The sequence below is a fragment of the Eleginops maclovinus genome, chromosome 9 (assembly GCF_036324505.1).
Source record: "Eleginops maclovinus isolate JMC-PN-2008 ecotype Puerto Natales chromosome 9, JC_Emac_rtc_rv5, whole genome shotgun sequence".
In the NCBI taxonomy this organism is placed as follows: domain Eukaryota; kingdom Metazoa; phylum Chordata; class Actinopteri; order Perciformes; family Eleginopidae; genus Eleginops; species Eleginops maclovinus.
The window spans coordinates 7,537,200-7,554,726 of NC_086357.1; the positions used below are offsets into that span (position 1 = coordinate 7,537,200).

At 41.5% G+C, this 17,527-nt stretch overlaps 1 protein-coding gene across 6 annotated transcripts in view; it reads left to right on the forward strand.

Moving 5' to 3' along the window:
* The window catches only part of pde4dip (phosphodiesterase 4D interacting protein), a 98,636-nt gene that overhangs the window by 58,379 nt on the left and 22,730 nt on the right, over positions 1-17,527 (forward strand). For 3 of the 6 annotated variants that reach the window (XM_063891376.1, XM_063891377.1, XM_063891379.1), the window contains exons 1-19: positions 1,698-3,964; positions 5,478-5,615; positions 5,708-5,827; positions 5,958-6,050; positions 6,253-6,462; positions 6,745-6,903; positions 7,186-7,281; positions 7,877-8,014; positions 8,094-8,273; positions 8,942-9,136; positions 9,216-9,464; positions 10,096-10,246; positions 12,788-12,900; positions 13,616-13,782; positions 14,256-14,541; positions 14,637-14,790; positions 14,929-15,045; positions 15,692-16,169; positions 17,252-17,487. In XM_063891376.1, the coding sequence (XP_063747446.1) occupies positions 2,669-3,964; positions 5,478-5,615; positions 5,708-5,827; positions 5,958-6,050; positions 6,253-6,462; positions 6,745-6,903; positions 7,186-7,281; positions 7,877-8,014; positions 8,094-8,273; positions 8,942-9,136; positions 9,216-9,464; positions 10,096-10,246; positions 12,788-12,900; positions 13,616-13,782; positions 14,256-14,541; positions 14,637-14,790; positions 14,929-15,045; positions 15,692-16,169; positions 17,252-17,487 (4,576 nt within the window). In that variant the 5' untranslated portion in view covers positions 1,698-2,668. Of the gene's footprint in view, positions 1-1,697; positions 3,965-5,477; positions 5,616-5,707; positions 5,828-5,957; positions 6,051-6,252; positions 6,463-6,744; positions 6,904-7,185; positions 7,282-7,876; positions 8,015-8,093; positions 8,274-8,941; positions 9,137-9,215; positions 9,465-10,095; positions 10,247-12,787; positions 12,901-13,615; positions 13,783-14,255; positions 14,542-14,636; positions 14,791-14,928; positions 15,046-15,691; positions 16,170-17,251; positions 17,488-17,527 lie in introns of those variants that run through there. The other 3 variants (XM_063891381.1, XM_063891380.1, XM_063891378.1) reach the window with 2 other exon arrangements.

Sequence of the window (17,527 nt, forward strand, 5' to 3'; positions counted from 1 at the left end):
CTCCTCCCCTTTTATTCTGTGACATGCATGTGAAGGCCGGACAAGGACTAGGTGCCCCTGGGAAATGCATGAACTAATTTCACGCTGGCAATTCAGAGAATTTAATGAAGCTGATGGAAAACATGCAGGCCAAACACAGTTTTTTGTCAGTTCTCATTTTGCACACGGAGTTGTACTGACACGGAGAATGCTTTATGGAAATGGAAAGGGTTTTTAATTTGAATTACATTGCTTGTCGCACAATGTTTGGATCTGATTTTCATGCTGAAAATACTCAGTTTTGAAAGATTAAATGCAGCAGTTTTGGTCAAGCAGATACAATAAAAAGCACCGTGAGGCAGGTTGACCATCACATCTTCCAAAATATCTCTTTATTTACGGATGCTATTCAATTTTTCAGAGGGTACAAATCATCACCACAACATTATTAGCATTAAATACCTACCTGAAAAGTGTTAAGATAAACAAGTGTTAATTGATAACAGCTCAAGGCTATCATGAATTTGCATTCAGAAACAGTGGAGTTGTCATCAGCAACAGGTGAGAACAACTAAAAAGCAACAAGAGTCACCAGTCAGATAACGCTCCACAATAGAAAATTAAAATCAAATAAGAAAACACAAAATTAAAATCTATATTAATATGTATTTATGAATATTGAACTGAGGAAGATTGAAGGTATCATTCAAGTAATTTTAAACAAAGTAACATTTCCCCAAAACATTCAATGCATTTGTTTAACCCACATTCATTTAGTGAAGTTATTTTTAGGTCTGATTTTGTTTTTACATTTGATCTTCTTTACCAAGTGATCAGAGAGTTCATGCCTCTTACCTGGACATTCATAAATAAACGTTAATGCCAATTTATAATGGTTTTAGTTTACATCAGGAATGGAAACGCAATTTGAACAGGCCCAACTGTATTATTTATCATGATTAATTGACCCACAAATAATTGTAATGCTGTTAAAATTCTACATTTGGCATTAACTTAAGGGAGCTCATTTATTTATTTTAAACATAATTAATTAAGAAAAGGGACGGTTACCTGATTTAATATTTTCCCGAAAGAAATCCCAATGTTTATTTAAAAGACACTAATCAGCATCCCTCCTGTTTCCAGTCAAATGGTTCAGTCCAGGCCGCTCTAAGAGGTCTCACTCCTACACTGATATGGGGGACAAAAAAACTCTTAACCAACTCAACTCTTACCCTTGAACAATAATACCATTAAAAGATAATTAAAAGATACAAAGTAAATTAATGAAAAATACACAATAGAAGAAGAAAACCTTATGGGTCATAATGGTAAACATAATGAATTTGCACCCATTTAACATGTAACAATCGTTGCAGTATTTTAAAAACCGACTTTGTCTTTTTGCTATAGTATCTTTATTTGAAAATTAACTATTTCTTTAACCTGTGGTTTAAAAGGTGAAATGTAAAATAGTTCTCTCTGAAGTGTAGCCAGGGAAAGCACATGCCTAAATTAGCATATAAATTGAAACAGGCTACTCAAGTTGGCCAATAACAAAAGTGTACTTCAAAGGATGAATCATTGCTGTCTGTTGTAATGATACAAACTAATTACATTTTTATAAATCAGTCATGTCTTTAGAGAGAGATATTTTGTGTACAACCATGTTTGCAGACCGGAACTAGTTAAAGCTGCGGAGGGAGATATCATCTCAAATATAGACGATCTTTGGGTCCTGTCACGGTTTTCTCGATGTCTGGATATGAAAATCTTCTCGAGGTGTGACAGCCTCTCCCTCCATCCCCGAATGTTGTAGCCGCTGCCGGTGAGGAGAAAACAGATCAGGGACAGAGACAGTCCAGTGAACGTACTAACATCCTCACCGTCGACCAGGAAAGACTGGGTATTTTCCGTGTTCGTGTCGGACTGTAACACGGGGCAGCCCCTGCAGCGGGGAGATGCTGTCATGTAGCGAGACGTCATTGATTTTTAAAGGCAACACAAAAATACCGCAGTGGCATCAACTGGAGATCGTTTCTATCCCCGGAATATAAAACCCGTATCGATCTGTCTGCAGTGAACCACCGAGGAAGGGAAATGAAACCCATGACAGAGATCACATCCGTTCTGCCTGGAAATCTTCTTCCCCGAATAAACGCTGCTGGTCACGTTGTCATGTCAGCGTGAGATTTAGTCTCTACCCAGTGATCCATGTGATTAAAGCTGTCCATTTAATTCAAAGTATAGCTCAAATAATTATTCTCGTTTTGGAAGAAAACAACATTTTTGTACTTGGATTTATCACCACAAAGGTCTATGTACAAACTATGCTGGAAAGTTTAATCATAACACATGATCTTTCTTAGCAGATAAAATATGTAAACCTTAAGCTTCAAAATACTTCAAATTCCAAAAGAGCAGTTCAGGACCTGATACTTGAACAGGAGGCTGAAGAGAGATAAAAACAAATCACAACATTTCTCCAAAAGACTTATTATGAAAATGATATTTTTAATGTGACTTTCATCAATGCAAGACTTTTCTTTTTGTCATACCTGAAACAACTGTTGGACCACACCAGTTCAGAAGTCGAGGAAAAAACATCAACGCTTTACTGTACACTTGCTTCAATCCAAAGAGACAGCTCTGATACATCAGTTGTGCCTGGTTCACCTATACTTCTGTGATGCTGGACGTGGTGAAGATGAAGGAGTCTTGCAGGATCTGTGCTCGCGAGCTCTGCGGCAACCAGCGGCGATGGATTTTCCACCCTACAGCCAAGCTCAACCTACAGGTGCTGCTGTCCCACGCTCTTGGCCACGAGCTGAGCCGAGACGGCCGTGGGGAGTTTGCCTGCTCCAAGTGCGCCTTCATGCTGGACCGCATGTACCGCTTCGACACTGTCATTGCCCGTGTAGAGGCGTTGTCTCTCGAGCGCCTTCACAAGCTGCTGCTAGAGAAAGACCGGCTGAGGCACTGTATCGGAGGCCTGTTCCGAAAAAACAACGCAGAGGATGAGAACCTGTCTCCGCCCAGGGCAGTTGTGGGGACTGTTGGGACTGACGTGGGATCAGAAGACTCTCCTGTGGTGGATCTGTCAGATCTGCAGGATGGAAGATACTCTGATATGATCCAGGATGATCTTACCTACTCTGTGTATGAATCCTGGGCGGATAAGGAGGACCCGGCCCTGGACCAACCCACTCCTAACGACCACCACCAACACCATCACCAGTGCCCAGGAGCAGACTCTCTATCTGGCATGAAGCCTAGGCGATGCAGGGGTTGTGCAGTTCTCCGTGTGGCAGATTCTGACTATGAGGCGGTGTGTAAGGTGCCTCGCAGGGTTGGGCGCAGAAGCACATCCTGCGGACCATCTACCCGCTACTCAACAGCCAATCCTGGAGGCAAGGACCCTGCTAGAACCTCCGGAGAGTCAGAGGCTACAGCTGTCACCTTTGAGTCCTCCTTAGCTGAGTTGGACACTGATAAAATCATGTGTGACCAGACAAGTCCTAGCCCGGCATCATCTGTGGAGTCTCTCGACACCGCCGTGGATGTGAGTTGTCTTCCAGTGAACCACCGGGAAAGAGAACAAACTGTACGAGAAAAAGATGCAGAGGAAGCTTCAGTACGAAGGTTTACTACATGGGACAAACCCCCAAGTGAGAGCTCCCTCTCTGGGCTTGAGTTGATGCTGAGCCTCCTGAGGGGCTGGGACTACCGGCCAGTGAAGCCTCAAAGAGGTAGCAAGCTCCCAGTTCTGTCCAAAGCCAAACTGGATCAGGGCCTGACTTTAACCCTGCCCATCCGACTGAGGTCGCCCTGTGGAGGGGCAACTGACTGTGAGCTGTATTCCCACCTGCCTGTACCAGAGGTCATAACCCCGTCTACCCAGCAGGAGCTGCAGGCAGAGCTTGCTGAGATGGAGGATCAGTGGATGGATGAATATGTTCAGTGTGGTCCTTTCCGCTTTCAGCAGGTAGATCAGTAGCAACAATACCTGGTTCCTTGATGACCTCTGACCTTTACGTAGCTGATCCTGTCAGTGTCGGAGAATGTTTTCTACAGATTTTTCTTACTTTTTTTCGCTTCTCAAATACATTTTCTTATCATAGGTCATGTTTGGCTGTATGAGTGCCTTAAACAAACACAAGCCTTTCACCTCGAAAATCAAGAAATGTAGTAACTTGAAAAAAACCTAAACGTTTTAAGCCAAACCATGACGTCCTACTAAACCTAACCAAGTAGGTTTTTTTTGCATGTTTTAACGTAACGTCTTTTTTTAAAGTAACATCTTTGGGTTCTTTTCAATGGAAATAGGCCCCATTGTAAAAAGCAGAGGAACAAAAATCTTAAGGAAGACTACAAATTAATCACCTCCTTCTTAAGAAGGTTTGACCACCTAATTCCTACTTTGTGCGCCCGCCATCCAGACTGAAGGGGGTAAAATCTCTCTGGATTTTCTGTCTTACTCATCCACTGACAAAGCTGAACGCGGCCTTGATTACTCTCTCAGGGAGCATAAATACTCCTTTGGTATCCTAGCAACACTTCCATTGCCATGGGAACAGTCTCCAAGCAGTGACGCTGTCAGGCCGTGTGAAGGGCCTTGCTCAGTCTGATCCAGCTTCATAACTTCTTTTGTTATGTTAATGGTTAGTGTGAAATGTGGTTTCACTGTGACAGGAGGGAACAGGCAGAGACAATCAGCTCTGCTCTGGTCTATTATACCATAATATACCAGGCTGTACCACAGACCTATCACTGGTCTGAAGGAAATATTTATAATAAGTATCAGAATTACAATCAGAAAACTGTTTTATTGCCATGCAGGTTTAATAAGTAAGAGAAGAAGAAAATGTAACAAAAGATTAAAAAAGGACTATAATAAAATCTATTTTAACATAAAAAAATATATATTTACTCAAAATATGAATGTGAAAAATATACAATATAATATGTGAAAAAACGTAGAAAAATCAAATGTATGCAATATTGGGATGTTAAGTGGAGAGCTTATATACAGTTTCCTGGTTACTTTATTCATTATTATTAAGATCTGGGGCCCACAAAATAAGGTGTAACAGATTATTTATTATATTTTGAATATTTTTCTTGTTGTTAAGTCTAACTGTTTTTTCTAAGTTGAAACAGCTGTAGAAAAGGAAATACACAGCTGTGTCCCTATGGGCATAGTGACATCATACCATTACATTGATCCTAAAAACAACTACAAAAACAAGGAAGTCAACAACATGCTGCCCAGGCAACAGCCGTTTCAACAGGAAGTCATCCAACCTTAAACTGACATCACTTTCCACTTTCACTCAATCATTCACACACAGCTGCAGTTAAACACAGTAAAGTGTGTGTTCACCACCTAGTGTTTTTAATTAGGAATGTTAGCTTCAAGGTTACAATATGTCAATACAGTACAAAGCCCACACGTTTTCATTGTTATTGGACATTTTCTTTGCTCTCTTGTCTTTCAGAGGCTGATTGATGAGCAGCAGGGTCAGCTCAGTCAGTACGAGAACGCTGCGGGTCAGTGTGTGGGCGAGCTGCAGAAGGCCCAGGACCAGGTCCACTCGCTGCAGGCCAAGATCAGAGAGAGTGAGACCAGGAACCAGGTATCAACTCTTCCTCCATCTGATCCTTACTGTTTATGGCATAGCTCTGTGATGTTTTGTACTGAGACAATCGTGTGTGTATATGTTTGTAGAAGCTGCAGAAGCGTCTCGCTGACATGGAGTTGGAGCTGCGGTCGGCCCAAGAGGAAGCCCAGCGACAGGAGAGAAACATCCGGAACATCACTGATACTACCAACTCGAAGGAGGCAGAGGTACACACAGACAGACAGGAAGCTTTAAACAGAGAAAGAAAATAGTCAACACAGCTGAGTGTCAAAAGCAAGAACTACACAAAGAATGCATAGTTTCCTATCTAAGCTGTGTGTGTTTGTGTGTGCGCAGGCTGCAGAGCTGTGTCGGGTGATCGAGGAACAGAACAAGATGCTGTGTTCTCTCAAAGAGCTAGCCAACCGCAACCAGCTGCAGCAGCTGCAGGTTTGTCCTCCATCCTGACACTGAATGATACCAAACTTTAGATTTTTTACAATATACAATAATATAGTGTCATTACTTGGCTTTAATTCAATTTTATTTTTATTTTTTTACTTTCCTCTCTCTTTATATTCGTCCCTGTTTACCCTTCTGTGTGTGTCCGTCTCTTCTTGTTCCTCCTCCCTCGCTGGGTGTTCTCCTGCAGGCGTCGGGTGCAGACAGTATTCGGGGTCAGGGCGAGGTCCTGGCTCTGCAGGCGTCTCTCTTCCAGACTCAGCTGGAGCTGCAGGCCGATGAGAGGGTTCAGCGGCAGGCAGCGAGGGCGCAGGAGGACCTGAGTCGAGCCCTGCAGAGGCTGGAGACTGACCTGCAGGGGGCGCTGCAGCACCGCAGGGAGACGGAGAGACACAACCAGGTGAGATTGTTAGATAGAGCAGTATTAAGCTGATGTTATAACCCAAAGCAGCATTCATACACTTCAATACTGGAGACATGTCCATAAACGGGGTGAAGTGCACAAGGACACTTTACATGTTGACTGCAGGGGCTAGGGATCAAACCATTGACCATCTGGGTGGTAGACAACCAATAGACACCCAATTACCACATGACCCATATACTTTGTTACCTAAAAGATCACCTTACCTCCGATCTCTTTGTATTTTGATCTAATGAATTGACTTGTGTGTTTGTTTAGGATCTGCAGCTGGCTCTGGAGAAGGCCTGGTTGGTTCTACAGGAGAGAGAGGAGAAGCTGAAAGAGGGCCAGCAAGAGAGGCAGAGACAGGAGGAGGAGAAACAGAAGGCCCTCACAGAGCTGAGGACGGCCCTAAAGACCAAAGAGCAGCTGATGCAGGTCAGACACACTCACACTGCTTCATGCTCTCAGATAGACTGCACCCTAACACCCGCAAACCTTCACTGGGTTCATACAGAGGGCATTTCAGGAATTTACTGTGCAGATACTTTGCATGATTCACATACCAAACAGAAACCTCCACAGCGTAGCAAGCTCAAATTCGTCTGAAATTCAATATTTATTTCATAGGAGTCTTTGTTGATGATTTCACTTCTTCTAATGTGGTGAGTTGTTATTCATGTTTCTGCTAAAAGTATTCTAAAGGTAGTTTTCTCTCAGGACTACTGTGAGCTGCTGGAGGATCCAAAGGAGAAGAGAGACTCTCTGCTTCAGAAACTCCGACAGCGCATCAAGGAGAGAGACCGGGCTCTGGAGGTAAACAACACACACACACACACACACACACACAAGCATCCACTACATCCAATTTGATGTCAATTGTGTTTTCTAAAGCTGGAGATGTAGAAAAAAAAGAGAAAGAAAAAAAGAGAGAGGCCTATGTTTAGAAGCCATGAAAAATGGCATCTTGCCTAATATGTGACTTTAAATGTCTTGGGTACATTATCATGTCACTACTGTATATTTTTAGCATGAAGCATCACAATCTTAAAATCATTTTGTGCCAAAAATAAAACTAAGTCTGATCCTAGAAAAATCTAATAAATGTAAACACCATATTTATTTATTTGTATAAGTTATGAATTTGTATTTAATTAGTGCCCCAGTCTCCTATAACCTATATATAATATAAATATATATATATTTTTTTGTTTTTCAGTATTTTTTAATCAGGAAATCTCCATTGCAATTTAAAAATCAAAGATTTATTTTAGTGTTCCTTTTTGGAGGATTTCTGTTTGGATATGGCGGTAGGGCTCAGGTAAAAACCCCATCCTCCGCGGTTTATTAATGGTCCGACCTAAACTGTCATGTTCGGTGATAAAGATTGGCGCTTTTGTCCAATCCCCAGCGAGCGGTGGACGACAAGTTCCGCAGCGTGGAGGAGAAGGAGGAGGAGACCCGTCGGCTTCGGCTGCTGCTCAGAGAGAAGGAGAGAGATCTGGAGAGGCAGCGCTGCGTGCTGTCCAACAACGAGGAGACCATCACTGTAAGAACACACACACACTCTCTTCTTCTTCTTCCACTCTCTCTGCAACCAATCGCTCACTGATGCTTCTGTGTGTCAGAGCTTGGAGTTGCTGCTGCGGGGGAGGGCTCTGGAGCTAGAGCAGGTGTGTGATGGCTGGAGGAACGTGCAGCTGCAGCACCAGGAGAGCGCAGAGAGACAGAGCGACATCCTGAGAGAAAGGGACGCCATCATCGGACAGCTGCAGGCGGCGCTGCATGCACGTTCGCAGGAAGCCCAGGTACACACAGGAAGACACACAAGGGAATAGATTTACTAACACTATTATACCAGTTATTATTAGTTCTTCAGCGCGGCTGCAGGTCTCTGATGCTTATCTAAGTGTCAAGGTAGTCCGTTATAAGTAAAAAAAACTCTAGGAGGAAATTCAGGTGATTAGGTCGGCGGATGTTTCCGTGGTTGGTTATTGGCTAATGGTGGCACAACCCAAAAAAACATTGTGACATCGTAAAGTGGCCAGAATCTGATCAGCTCATTTTCAGACAGGTTTTCATATAGATGGATTAGGACACAAATCTTTCTTCCTGAAACTTCCAGAAACTCTTAACACAGAGGGGACACATATTTAAGTATACAATGTATGAAAAAGTGGATTTTGCATAATAGGTGACCTTTTAAAGGGTTATCTTGGAGATATACGAGATAGAGAAATTTAAAAGCAATTTAAATTCTTTAAAAATAAAGTTAAGTGAAGTTAATCAAAAAAGATACAAAGTAATTATAATAATTTATACAAAAGATAAATAATCATCTTGTTAAAACAAAGTCTCACAAATAAACATTTAAAAAAAGAAACATCCCGACACCGCCATCAAGTCATCAGCGCTTGAGTGGGATTTTCTAATGATTTCCTTTCTCAGGATTCATGGTTCTTCTTCTCTCCTGCAGGACATGCGCTGCTCTCTGCTGGCTCAGATCCAATCAGCTCCCAGTGATGTTCTGGAGGAACTGAAGATCCGCCTCCAGCTCAAAGACCGCCTCTTCCAGGAAGTGCTGGCTGACCGGACCCAGCAGGCCAAAGAGCACCATGAGCAGGTCCAGGATCTGCTCAGGACCATCAGCTCCAGGGACCAGTACATTCAGGTAGTGCAGCTTAGCAGAAGCACCTATAGTCAATATAAAGTTGTGTAAGGATACAAACATGACACCAATCTCTGTTCAGGACTCTGGGAGCCGGCTGGGTGAGGTGCTGGGCGAGCAAGCAGGGAGGCTGCAGGAGCTCCGCAGACAGCTGAGCTCGGGCGTCGGGTGGAGGTCGGACTCGGACTCGGCTGTGGAGCTTCAGGCGGTGCGGGAGGAGCTGCGTCTGGCTCTGAGGAGGGAGAGGGAGAGCCAGGAGCTGAGCAGGAGTCAGGCCAGCAGGGAGGAGGCCCTCAGCAGGAGGCTGCAAGGGAAGGAGGAGATCATCAGGGTCAGTGAGGGGGGAGAAAGGGATGTTCCTATGTCATATGATATTTGTAATTTAATCTCTACATATATCTTGAATAAGAAGACAATAGGGACGATAGGGCAATATAGCGGTATACCAATAGCTGTGATACTTGAAATACAATCAAATGTAAGAAATTATACCTGCAACTATTAGTCCACTTAACCATTCGTTAATTGACATTGTCAGCAACTTTTTGCGATAATTTTAATTGTCATTTTTCATGCAGAATTATCAGAAGATGCCAGAAACAGTATGTTTTTTATATGAAACTGAATTTCTTTGGGTTTTAGACTGACAACACAAGTCTTTTAAAGACATCACTTTAAACTTGTATAAATATGTTTTACTTTTCTGACATGCGTAAATTAAATCTTCGCAGTCCTAGAAATTGGTCTTCAAATGAGCAATTATACCACAAATAAAATACATTCCCAAAAATATTTACTTCAATATATGAAACTTTTGGAGCATCATTGGTAGCTATAAAAGGCTACAAAATAAACCAGTTGTTTCAAATGTCAAATGCAGCTGGCCCTTTTCACCTTTTAAACTAATATAGTATGTTGTGCATATGTATATGTCAAAATCTCTCTGTGTATGTGTTCTGCAGGACTTCCAGAGGCAGATGGTGGAGCCCTCCGCCCTCCCTCTGGTAGAGCAGCTGACCCTGGAGGTCCAGGAGCTGAGGGAGAGCCTGGTTATGCGGGACGGTCCCCCAGCCAGGGGTCCTGTCCCGGGCCGCAGGCAGCCTGAGTTTGGAGGTGGGCATCAGAGGAGCATGGGACAGTATCTGTAACTGCATCAGAGCTGTGGCTGTGGTGTGGGGCTCTCAGTCCTGCTGTGGTGGTGGTGATTTAACACAATCTAACACATGGGACTTTCTGGGTGTGAATACTCCTGAATGGTGACATTTTCCACAGTTGTCATTCAGCCACTCCCACTGGTCTGCACGCTTCTTAACACGGATGACAGAAATGTCTGTCTCATGAATGATACATTTGTCCATGAGTGTAAACTATTTTATCATCCCTCTATCACTGCAACAACTTGCCTACTTTAAAAAGGATATCTTAGGAAACAGAACGATGATCTAAAAAGGCTCACATTTTACTGTGGCTTCCTTGTTTATTATGGTTCTGAATTTTGGACATAACTTGAAAGAGTTAATCAAAAGTTTGGTTTTGGCTATGTTATGTTCAAGCTTTTGTTTTTAAGTTGTTCATAATAGAAGGAACTATAAGATCATACGTGAAAATACAACAAAAAAGGCTCAAATAAGTAATATTACATAATACTACATCCTTCAAAATATATGAAGTGATTAATACCGGGAGTTAACATTGCTAGAATCTTTTTTTATTATTTTATTTCATTTTGTAAATATAAAATGTTTTTTCAAATGATATTGGAACAAAGCTCTTCACGTTAACCTAACTGTTTTATTCCTGAGGTTATAAATGGCGGGAACTTGTTTGTCGTTGTTTTTTAAATGTCTAAATGTGCATTTAAATGTGCTGTTGCTATTTTGTATGACTCACAGCATCATTGACCATTTACTTTTTGAATCAGGTTGCACATTTATTGCATTTGTATACCAGTGGTAATATATTACTTAAGTGTGAGTGTGTGTGCAAGCGTGCATGGGTGTGTGTGTTTTGAATGCAATTGTATGACAATTTAAACTAACATGTTATTTAACTGAACAAAATGAATTATAAGCACATTCCACATTGCCTTTATGTGATTATGGTGCTGTGTCCTTTTGTAAAGTCAATGCTTAGCTGGTTCAAAGTTTGCTTGTGTGACGTGCAATCCAACAACCATCAGCTCCACCTCTGTGGTTCTATATTAATGATTCTGAAATATACACCGAGTTCCACACTGGATTACAGTAAGTACGAATGTTCCTCTCATTGACATTCCCATGAAGCTGAAGGATGTCAAGAATGTTTCCGACTCTTTGGATGGCAAATATATTTAAATGATACATTTTCAACCCTTCAATGTAATTGAGCAGTTTAATAAATAAACCTGCATTATATTGTATGGATTTCTTAGGAGGTTTTAATGGTTTATACACTTGAAGTAACTGTTCCCTTCATGTCCAAATTGCTTTATGACCCCCCTGCCTCTATTGGGTCATCCTTATTTGCTTTACTACAGACTGGAGTACAGACATTTACACATTCTGACCCCGAAAACAAACTGTATCACAAGCACATGTCTAGTTTCAGACATCACACTTTCTCTTGTTGCTTTGTAGATGTTGCCTCACTGGAGCCCCAAAAACTACATAATTATGATGTCATTTATACTTACACCATTTCTATGACATAGGGCCACCATAGAGCTTAATGCATATCAGGTTATTCCAGATTTTTTAGTTTGCAAAGATACCAGTGTTGTATCCAGAGTTGTATAAATATTCAGTCTAAGTTTCCTAAGAAATTTTCTCAAGTCTTAATGTTCCCTAATTTATTTAAATGTACACAATAATTGCAATGTGATCTATTATATTTATTCAATTGAAAAGAGATCTCCACACTGTAAACAACACAATTCTAGTGGAGAAACACTAAATCCCCTCACGTTCTTTAAGTTGATTTTTGTCATAAATATTCTGAAGAAATACTGATGAAACACATTCAATAACACATTTATAACTGTGGAATAACACAAAGAATATTGTTGTCCAATGTTCTACTGAATATATATTGAAAGCATGAGCTCAGTGGTTTCTACAGCACTATATTTAGTATTATTTCTATATTTATATTAATATGAGACTAAATCCAAATAGTAATGAGGGTTAAATAGTTCTAGAAAAAATCCAATGATGCTAATAAGAGCCAGACCTGCTTCAGCTTTTGGATTATTTAACCTCATTTCAAGATACAGCCTAGGCCATGATTTAGCTCCAGTTTCATGTGAAATTTCCCAGGCTTGGATTATCCTGTTCTGTTAACAACCAACATTTCCTAAATACACTATTATTATTTCCATTCAGTTCAGGGGCTTTGTACTGAATGTTGAAGTTTGATCACACAGTTAATAACATCGAGCAATACTCACAACAGTGAACTACGAGCATACACATACAGCTGTACTGTAAAGGGTCATGATGAAGGAGGAAGATATCCACACGTCAGCCACACTAAATGTCCCTTCTGTGGGACTCACTGTAGAATGGTTGATGGATTGCACTATGTCTCAAAGCAAACAGGAAACTATCAAAGAGTGAAATGGAAAATATTTTCCTTTTAATGGTACAAATCTGACTTTATTTCTTCATCTTTTCACAGAACTGAGTTCAGAGGAGGAAGAAGATGCTGAAGATGATCTGAACAGCGAGTACACTGAGAGCGTTGATGAAGAGGAGTCCAAACTGGGAGAGCAGTTTATGGCCAACACCAAGGTATACATACTGTATATTTGACACAAAGACATTTATGGGAAATGTAAAGTTAATGGAAGCTAAATAATCCACGATAAAGACAACACTATTTTTAGTGTTTTAATGATGAAGTAAATCCACTGCTCAGAGAGGTTAACATTAACTAAATGGATTTTAGTTTTAGAGGATTGAGTATGCTATAGAAATTTAACAGTAGAGGATGTTTACTCATCTAATGATTGAGCTTTGTAGGTTTTGGCCCTTAATTAGGTGTCTTTGTTTTACTTCCCTTCAATCTTACTACTATTTTTATTTTGAAAATGCCCCTTTATGTCTGGGGTGCATATTTAACTGGGAAAGGTTCATTTTGAAGTTTGTATTTAGAGCTTTGTTTGTGAATATCAGTTTATTGGTCTATTTTTTTTAAGCATTTACACTGTGACAATGCACACACTGAATAAAGCACTTAATATCTACTCTGAAAGTTATTGTTAGCCAAGGTGAAACCATTAAAACAAAGTGAGTGCAGGAGGCAGATTTATAGCAAAGGGCCTGGAGGTTTATGAGGCATGAAGCGGCTGTGAACTTTAAATATTTATCTTGGATCTCTGGTCAGTATACATTTACAAAAGAAAGTATGTCTTCAATAACATATAGTACCTGCAGCTTCGCCGTCCTCGCATAGTCAGTTACTCTGGGGGCTGTTACCTAATCATCCCGACTGTTTGTTCAACAGGGATCTGGAGGCACAGGAAGACCTCCATCCCAGGATGTGCAGTTTGAAGGCCAGGGTCTGATGGAGGTGAAGCAGCTGGTGGAGCAGAAGAGGGCAGTGGAGAGAGAGCTGGGGGAGCTGAAGGCTCAGCTTGAGAAAGCCGGCTTCTCCTCACTTTCACAGATGAGGTAAGGTGATTACAATGAGGATTACGGCTCATTGTGTCCTACTACTAAGTATTGTCCTTGAAGTATCCTTCTCCTCCTGTGACACTGTAGCGGGAATTCATCACAGTTGAAAGTATTCCCCAACAAATGCATTATTTCCTGATAATTTAATACAACTACAGTTAGCAGATTTTTAGTAAGCCTTTTTAAGAAATTAAACTATTTTGTAAAAATAATGCTCGTATCTGCCCCATGTTTGTTATCTTCTCCAAAATTGTATGGGTTCTTGCTCGGCCTATGCTACACCATTCCACAAGGTGAATAATAATCTAGTAAAGCTCAATTTTTTCCATTTTCTTCCTCTTAAACTGAAAAGTAATGGAGCTAATGGTATCACACTATCCATTTAACTTAAAGCTGCATTCAGAATTGTTTGGCCACCAGAGTGCAACCGGTTATTTCTAACCGTACACCTCTACTCTTCTGTTTTAAAGGAGGGCTCTGTTCAGCCTGAAAGCAGAGAACGGAGAATTGAAGCATCAGCTGAATGAAGGCCTGCAGCTCGACTGTAAACAGAATGTGTTGGACGTCGAAGAAGAGGAGTTGGATGTGACCATAGAAGGGGTGAAAGAGGAAGATGAAGAAGAAGAAGAGGAAAGCTCTGGAATGTGGGACGCCTGGGATGGAGAGTTGACTCTATCGCAGCCCAACATCCAGAGTGGAGATCAGCAGAGAGCCAAAAGACCTCAGACCCTGCACCTGCTCAGCAACACTTCACAGGTATGGATACTGGGGAACAAAAACAAATACAGAAAGAGAACACATACAGTAGTTGAGATAAACTAATATCTGTCTTATTTTAATTTGTCACCCAGGATGTTCCTGGACAGGGCGCCACATCTTCTGGTTTGTGTGGAAAGTCAGTACGTCTGCAGCAGAAGAGCAAAGAGCTGCAGGAGAGACTGATGGTGTCTGAAGCCACAGTGCAGGCTCAGGCCGAGCAGCTCAAAGACTACAGGGAGCTGCTCAGTGAGTGGACATAGCTATATCGATTTAGCAAAATACGAAAAATAAACATCAGTAATTAAAAAAATATATTTGGAATGTTGTGGTGTCAGCTGCAATTACACTGGAATAACGCTTCTTCTACTTCTTCTGTGTTTACAGCGGAGACAACGGTGGAGCAGGACAGTAAGCAGGTCCAGGTCGACCTGCAGGACATGGGCTATGAAACCTGCGGCCGCAGTGAGAACGAGGCGGAGAGGGAAGACACCAGCAGCCCAGGTACTTCTAACTGTTTCACTGGGTTATTTAAACCATACAATATTAGAACATTTACTGCTGGTTAGTTGTAGTAATGTCATAAAAACACCAGGGGGCAGCATCGGAACAGTAAACGTTCTCTGCTCATCGGCATTTTTAGAGATACTTTACTTCAGTTGTAATACTACAGTGTACTTTGTTACAAGGCAAAAATAAATATTAGTTAGATTTTCTCCCATGTAAGTTACGTTCAGTAGTTAACAATGTTTACAGAATTGCTATACAAATACTTATTCTTGTTAATATTTTATTAATTCTATTACATACAAACAACTACTGTTTCCAGATTTTGTAAATGCAGTTCAAAACTCCAACACACATTTTATTTTGTGTTGCACTGCTCCGGCAACCAGATTATCTTAATAGCACCACAAAGTGCAGCCTTTGAAATAGTCTGTAAACATATGCAGATACAGTTTAAATTAAAGGAAAGAGTTTACACACAGGTCAGGTATTATTGCAGTGCCGTTGTATAAAACTGTATTAGTTCTGGTGCAGTGCCTGAGCATGTGATGTAAAGAAACCATGGGAAAGTGGTTTTATTTATAACTCCTCAGTGCTGCTTCCAGGACACAGATGAATGTGTGTGCTGTTTGTTCCCTGACAGAGTTTGATGACCTGGAGATGTGCACATCTCTTGACTGTGGTTCCCAGTGGTGGCCTGCAAACAGCAGCAGCAAGGCCTCCACCGTCACCAAAACCACCACCCAGAGCTCCGGTGATGGAGACGAGATGTCCTCTCTGCAGCGCCTCGTGGAGGACCTCCGCTCCCAGCTGTCCCGCTCTCAGGGGGTGATCCGCGGGCTGCAGAGCCGGCTCCGCTCCCTCTCCAACTCCAGCGACTATGGACCCTCCACCCCCCGCAAGGTCAACTGGTCCTTCCAGGCCTCGCCCTCCCAGAGCGGGAACGAGGACGACGAGGGCTGGCAGTCTTCCGACGGAGGTGCTCTGGCCTCTCCCCGTCACCCCCAAGCAGACAAGGGCCTGCTGGAGCTGGTGTCCCGTGTGGACGCACTGGAGGACCAGCTGAGGAAAGGAGGCAAAAAGTCTGCCAGCGAGGACGTGAAGTCTGCCACATGGCCGGGGTCAGTAACAGGAAACTGCAATTTCCTCATTCTTCTTTTTTATTTGAAGTAATACCTGTAGGAAAAATAATGAGTTAACAGTATTTTAAAAAAAATTAAATTAAAAGTGAAGCTGTTTTTTCAAAAGTCATCTGGTGACAAGAATTTTCTAGACGAGAATATAAATGCATCACTGCAGGCCCCCGTCAGTTTCAGTCCATGTTAATCAAGCAACCACTGATGTTTTTTATGTAAACTCAGCCGTCGGAAAGTCAGAGGGGATTAACTGACACAAGAACGGGAACGTGGTGTCCCATTAGCCCATGAGTGACCAAAGGGAAGCTCTAGAGCTGACATTTAGAGGCTGGCTGGTCCTGCTTAGGAATCTGCTCCTACAACAAGTGGAGTTATCGGCCAAGATTCAGGAACTGTGTAACATATATATATATATATATATATATATATATATATATAAATACATTTAAAATTCTTGCAAAATATACTGTATGGATCAAAACACTCCTAACTAAGGGTAAAGCTATCAAGTCAGTTGCAGAATCTGAACATTAGACCATTACTATTGTTTTGTAGTTTTAGTCATACAGACAAAACTATTTTTAAAAAGGGGCAGAGGGACATCTGCTATCAGGTATTATTAATTTATATTTCTAATGCTAAAAGAATAAGCTTCAGACAGATTTTGTATTTTCATAATCCTTTTTTCTCATTTTTACCCAATTTGACCTGATTATAATTAATAATGTCAAATTAATAATTGAATTTGAATTACCTAATTTGAATTTCGTTATATTACCTATAAACCATATGGATATATGGGTGGGATAATCATGTAAATATGATTGCATAAGTCGCTGAAACTGAAGTTAAAATGTAGTATAAAAATGCCAAAGGCTATGATCAGTACAATTTTTTACAATTACAGGATTTAGTTATTTTAGTTAAATGAAAATGCTGTAGTTCCCTCTTGTCTGAGTATTGTGATCCAAATAATAAACATCAAAAGCCCCGCTGTGTATCATGTACTATCTCACTGATTAAAAACATACATAACAAAACGTATTCCTCTATTCCTTCTTCTTTAGTAAATTCGACACCCTGATCCAGGCTCAGGCCAGGGAGCTGTCTCACCTGCGCCAGCGTCTGAGGGAGGGTAGGGGCGGGTGCAACATCCTCACCCAGCACCTGGGAGACACCACCAAGGCCTTCGAGGAGCTGCTGAGGGCCAATGACATCGACTACTACATGGGCCAGAGCTTCAGGGAGCAGCTGGCTCAGAGCGGCGCTCTGGCACAGCGGGTCAGCACCAAGATCAGCGGACGTGAGTGGCCTGCTTTTATTTACTTTATGTAATATACAGC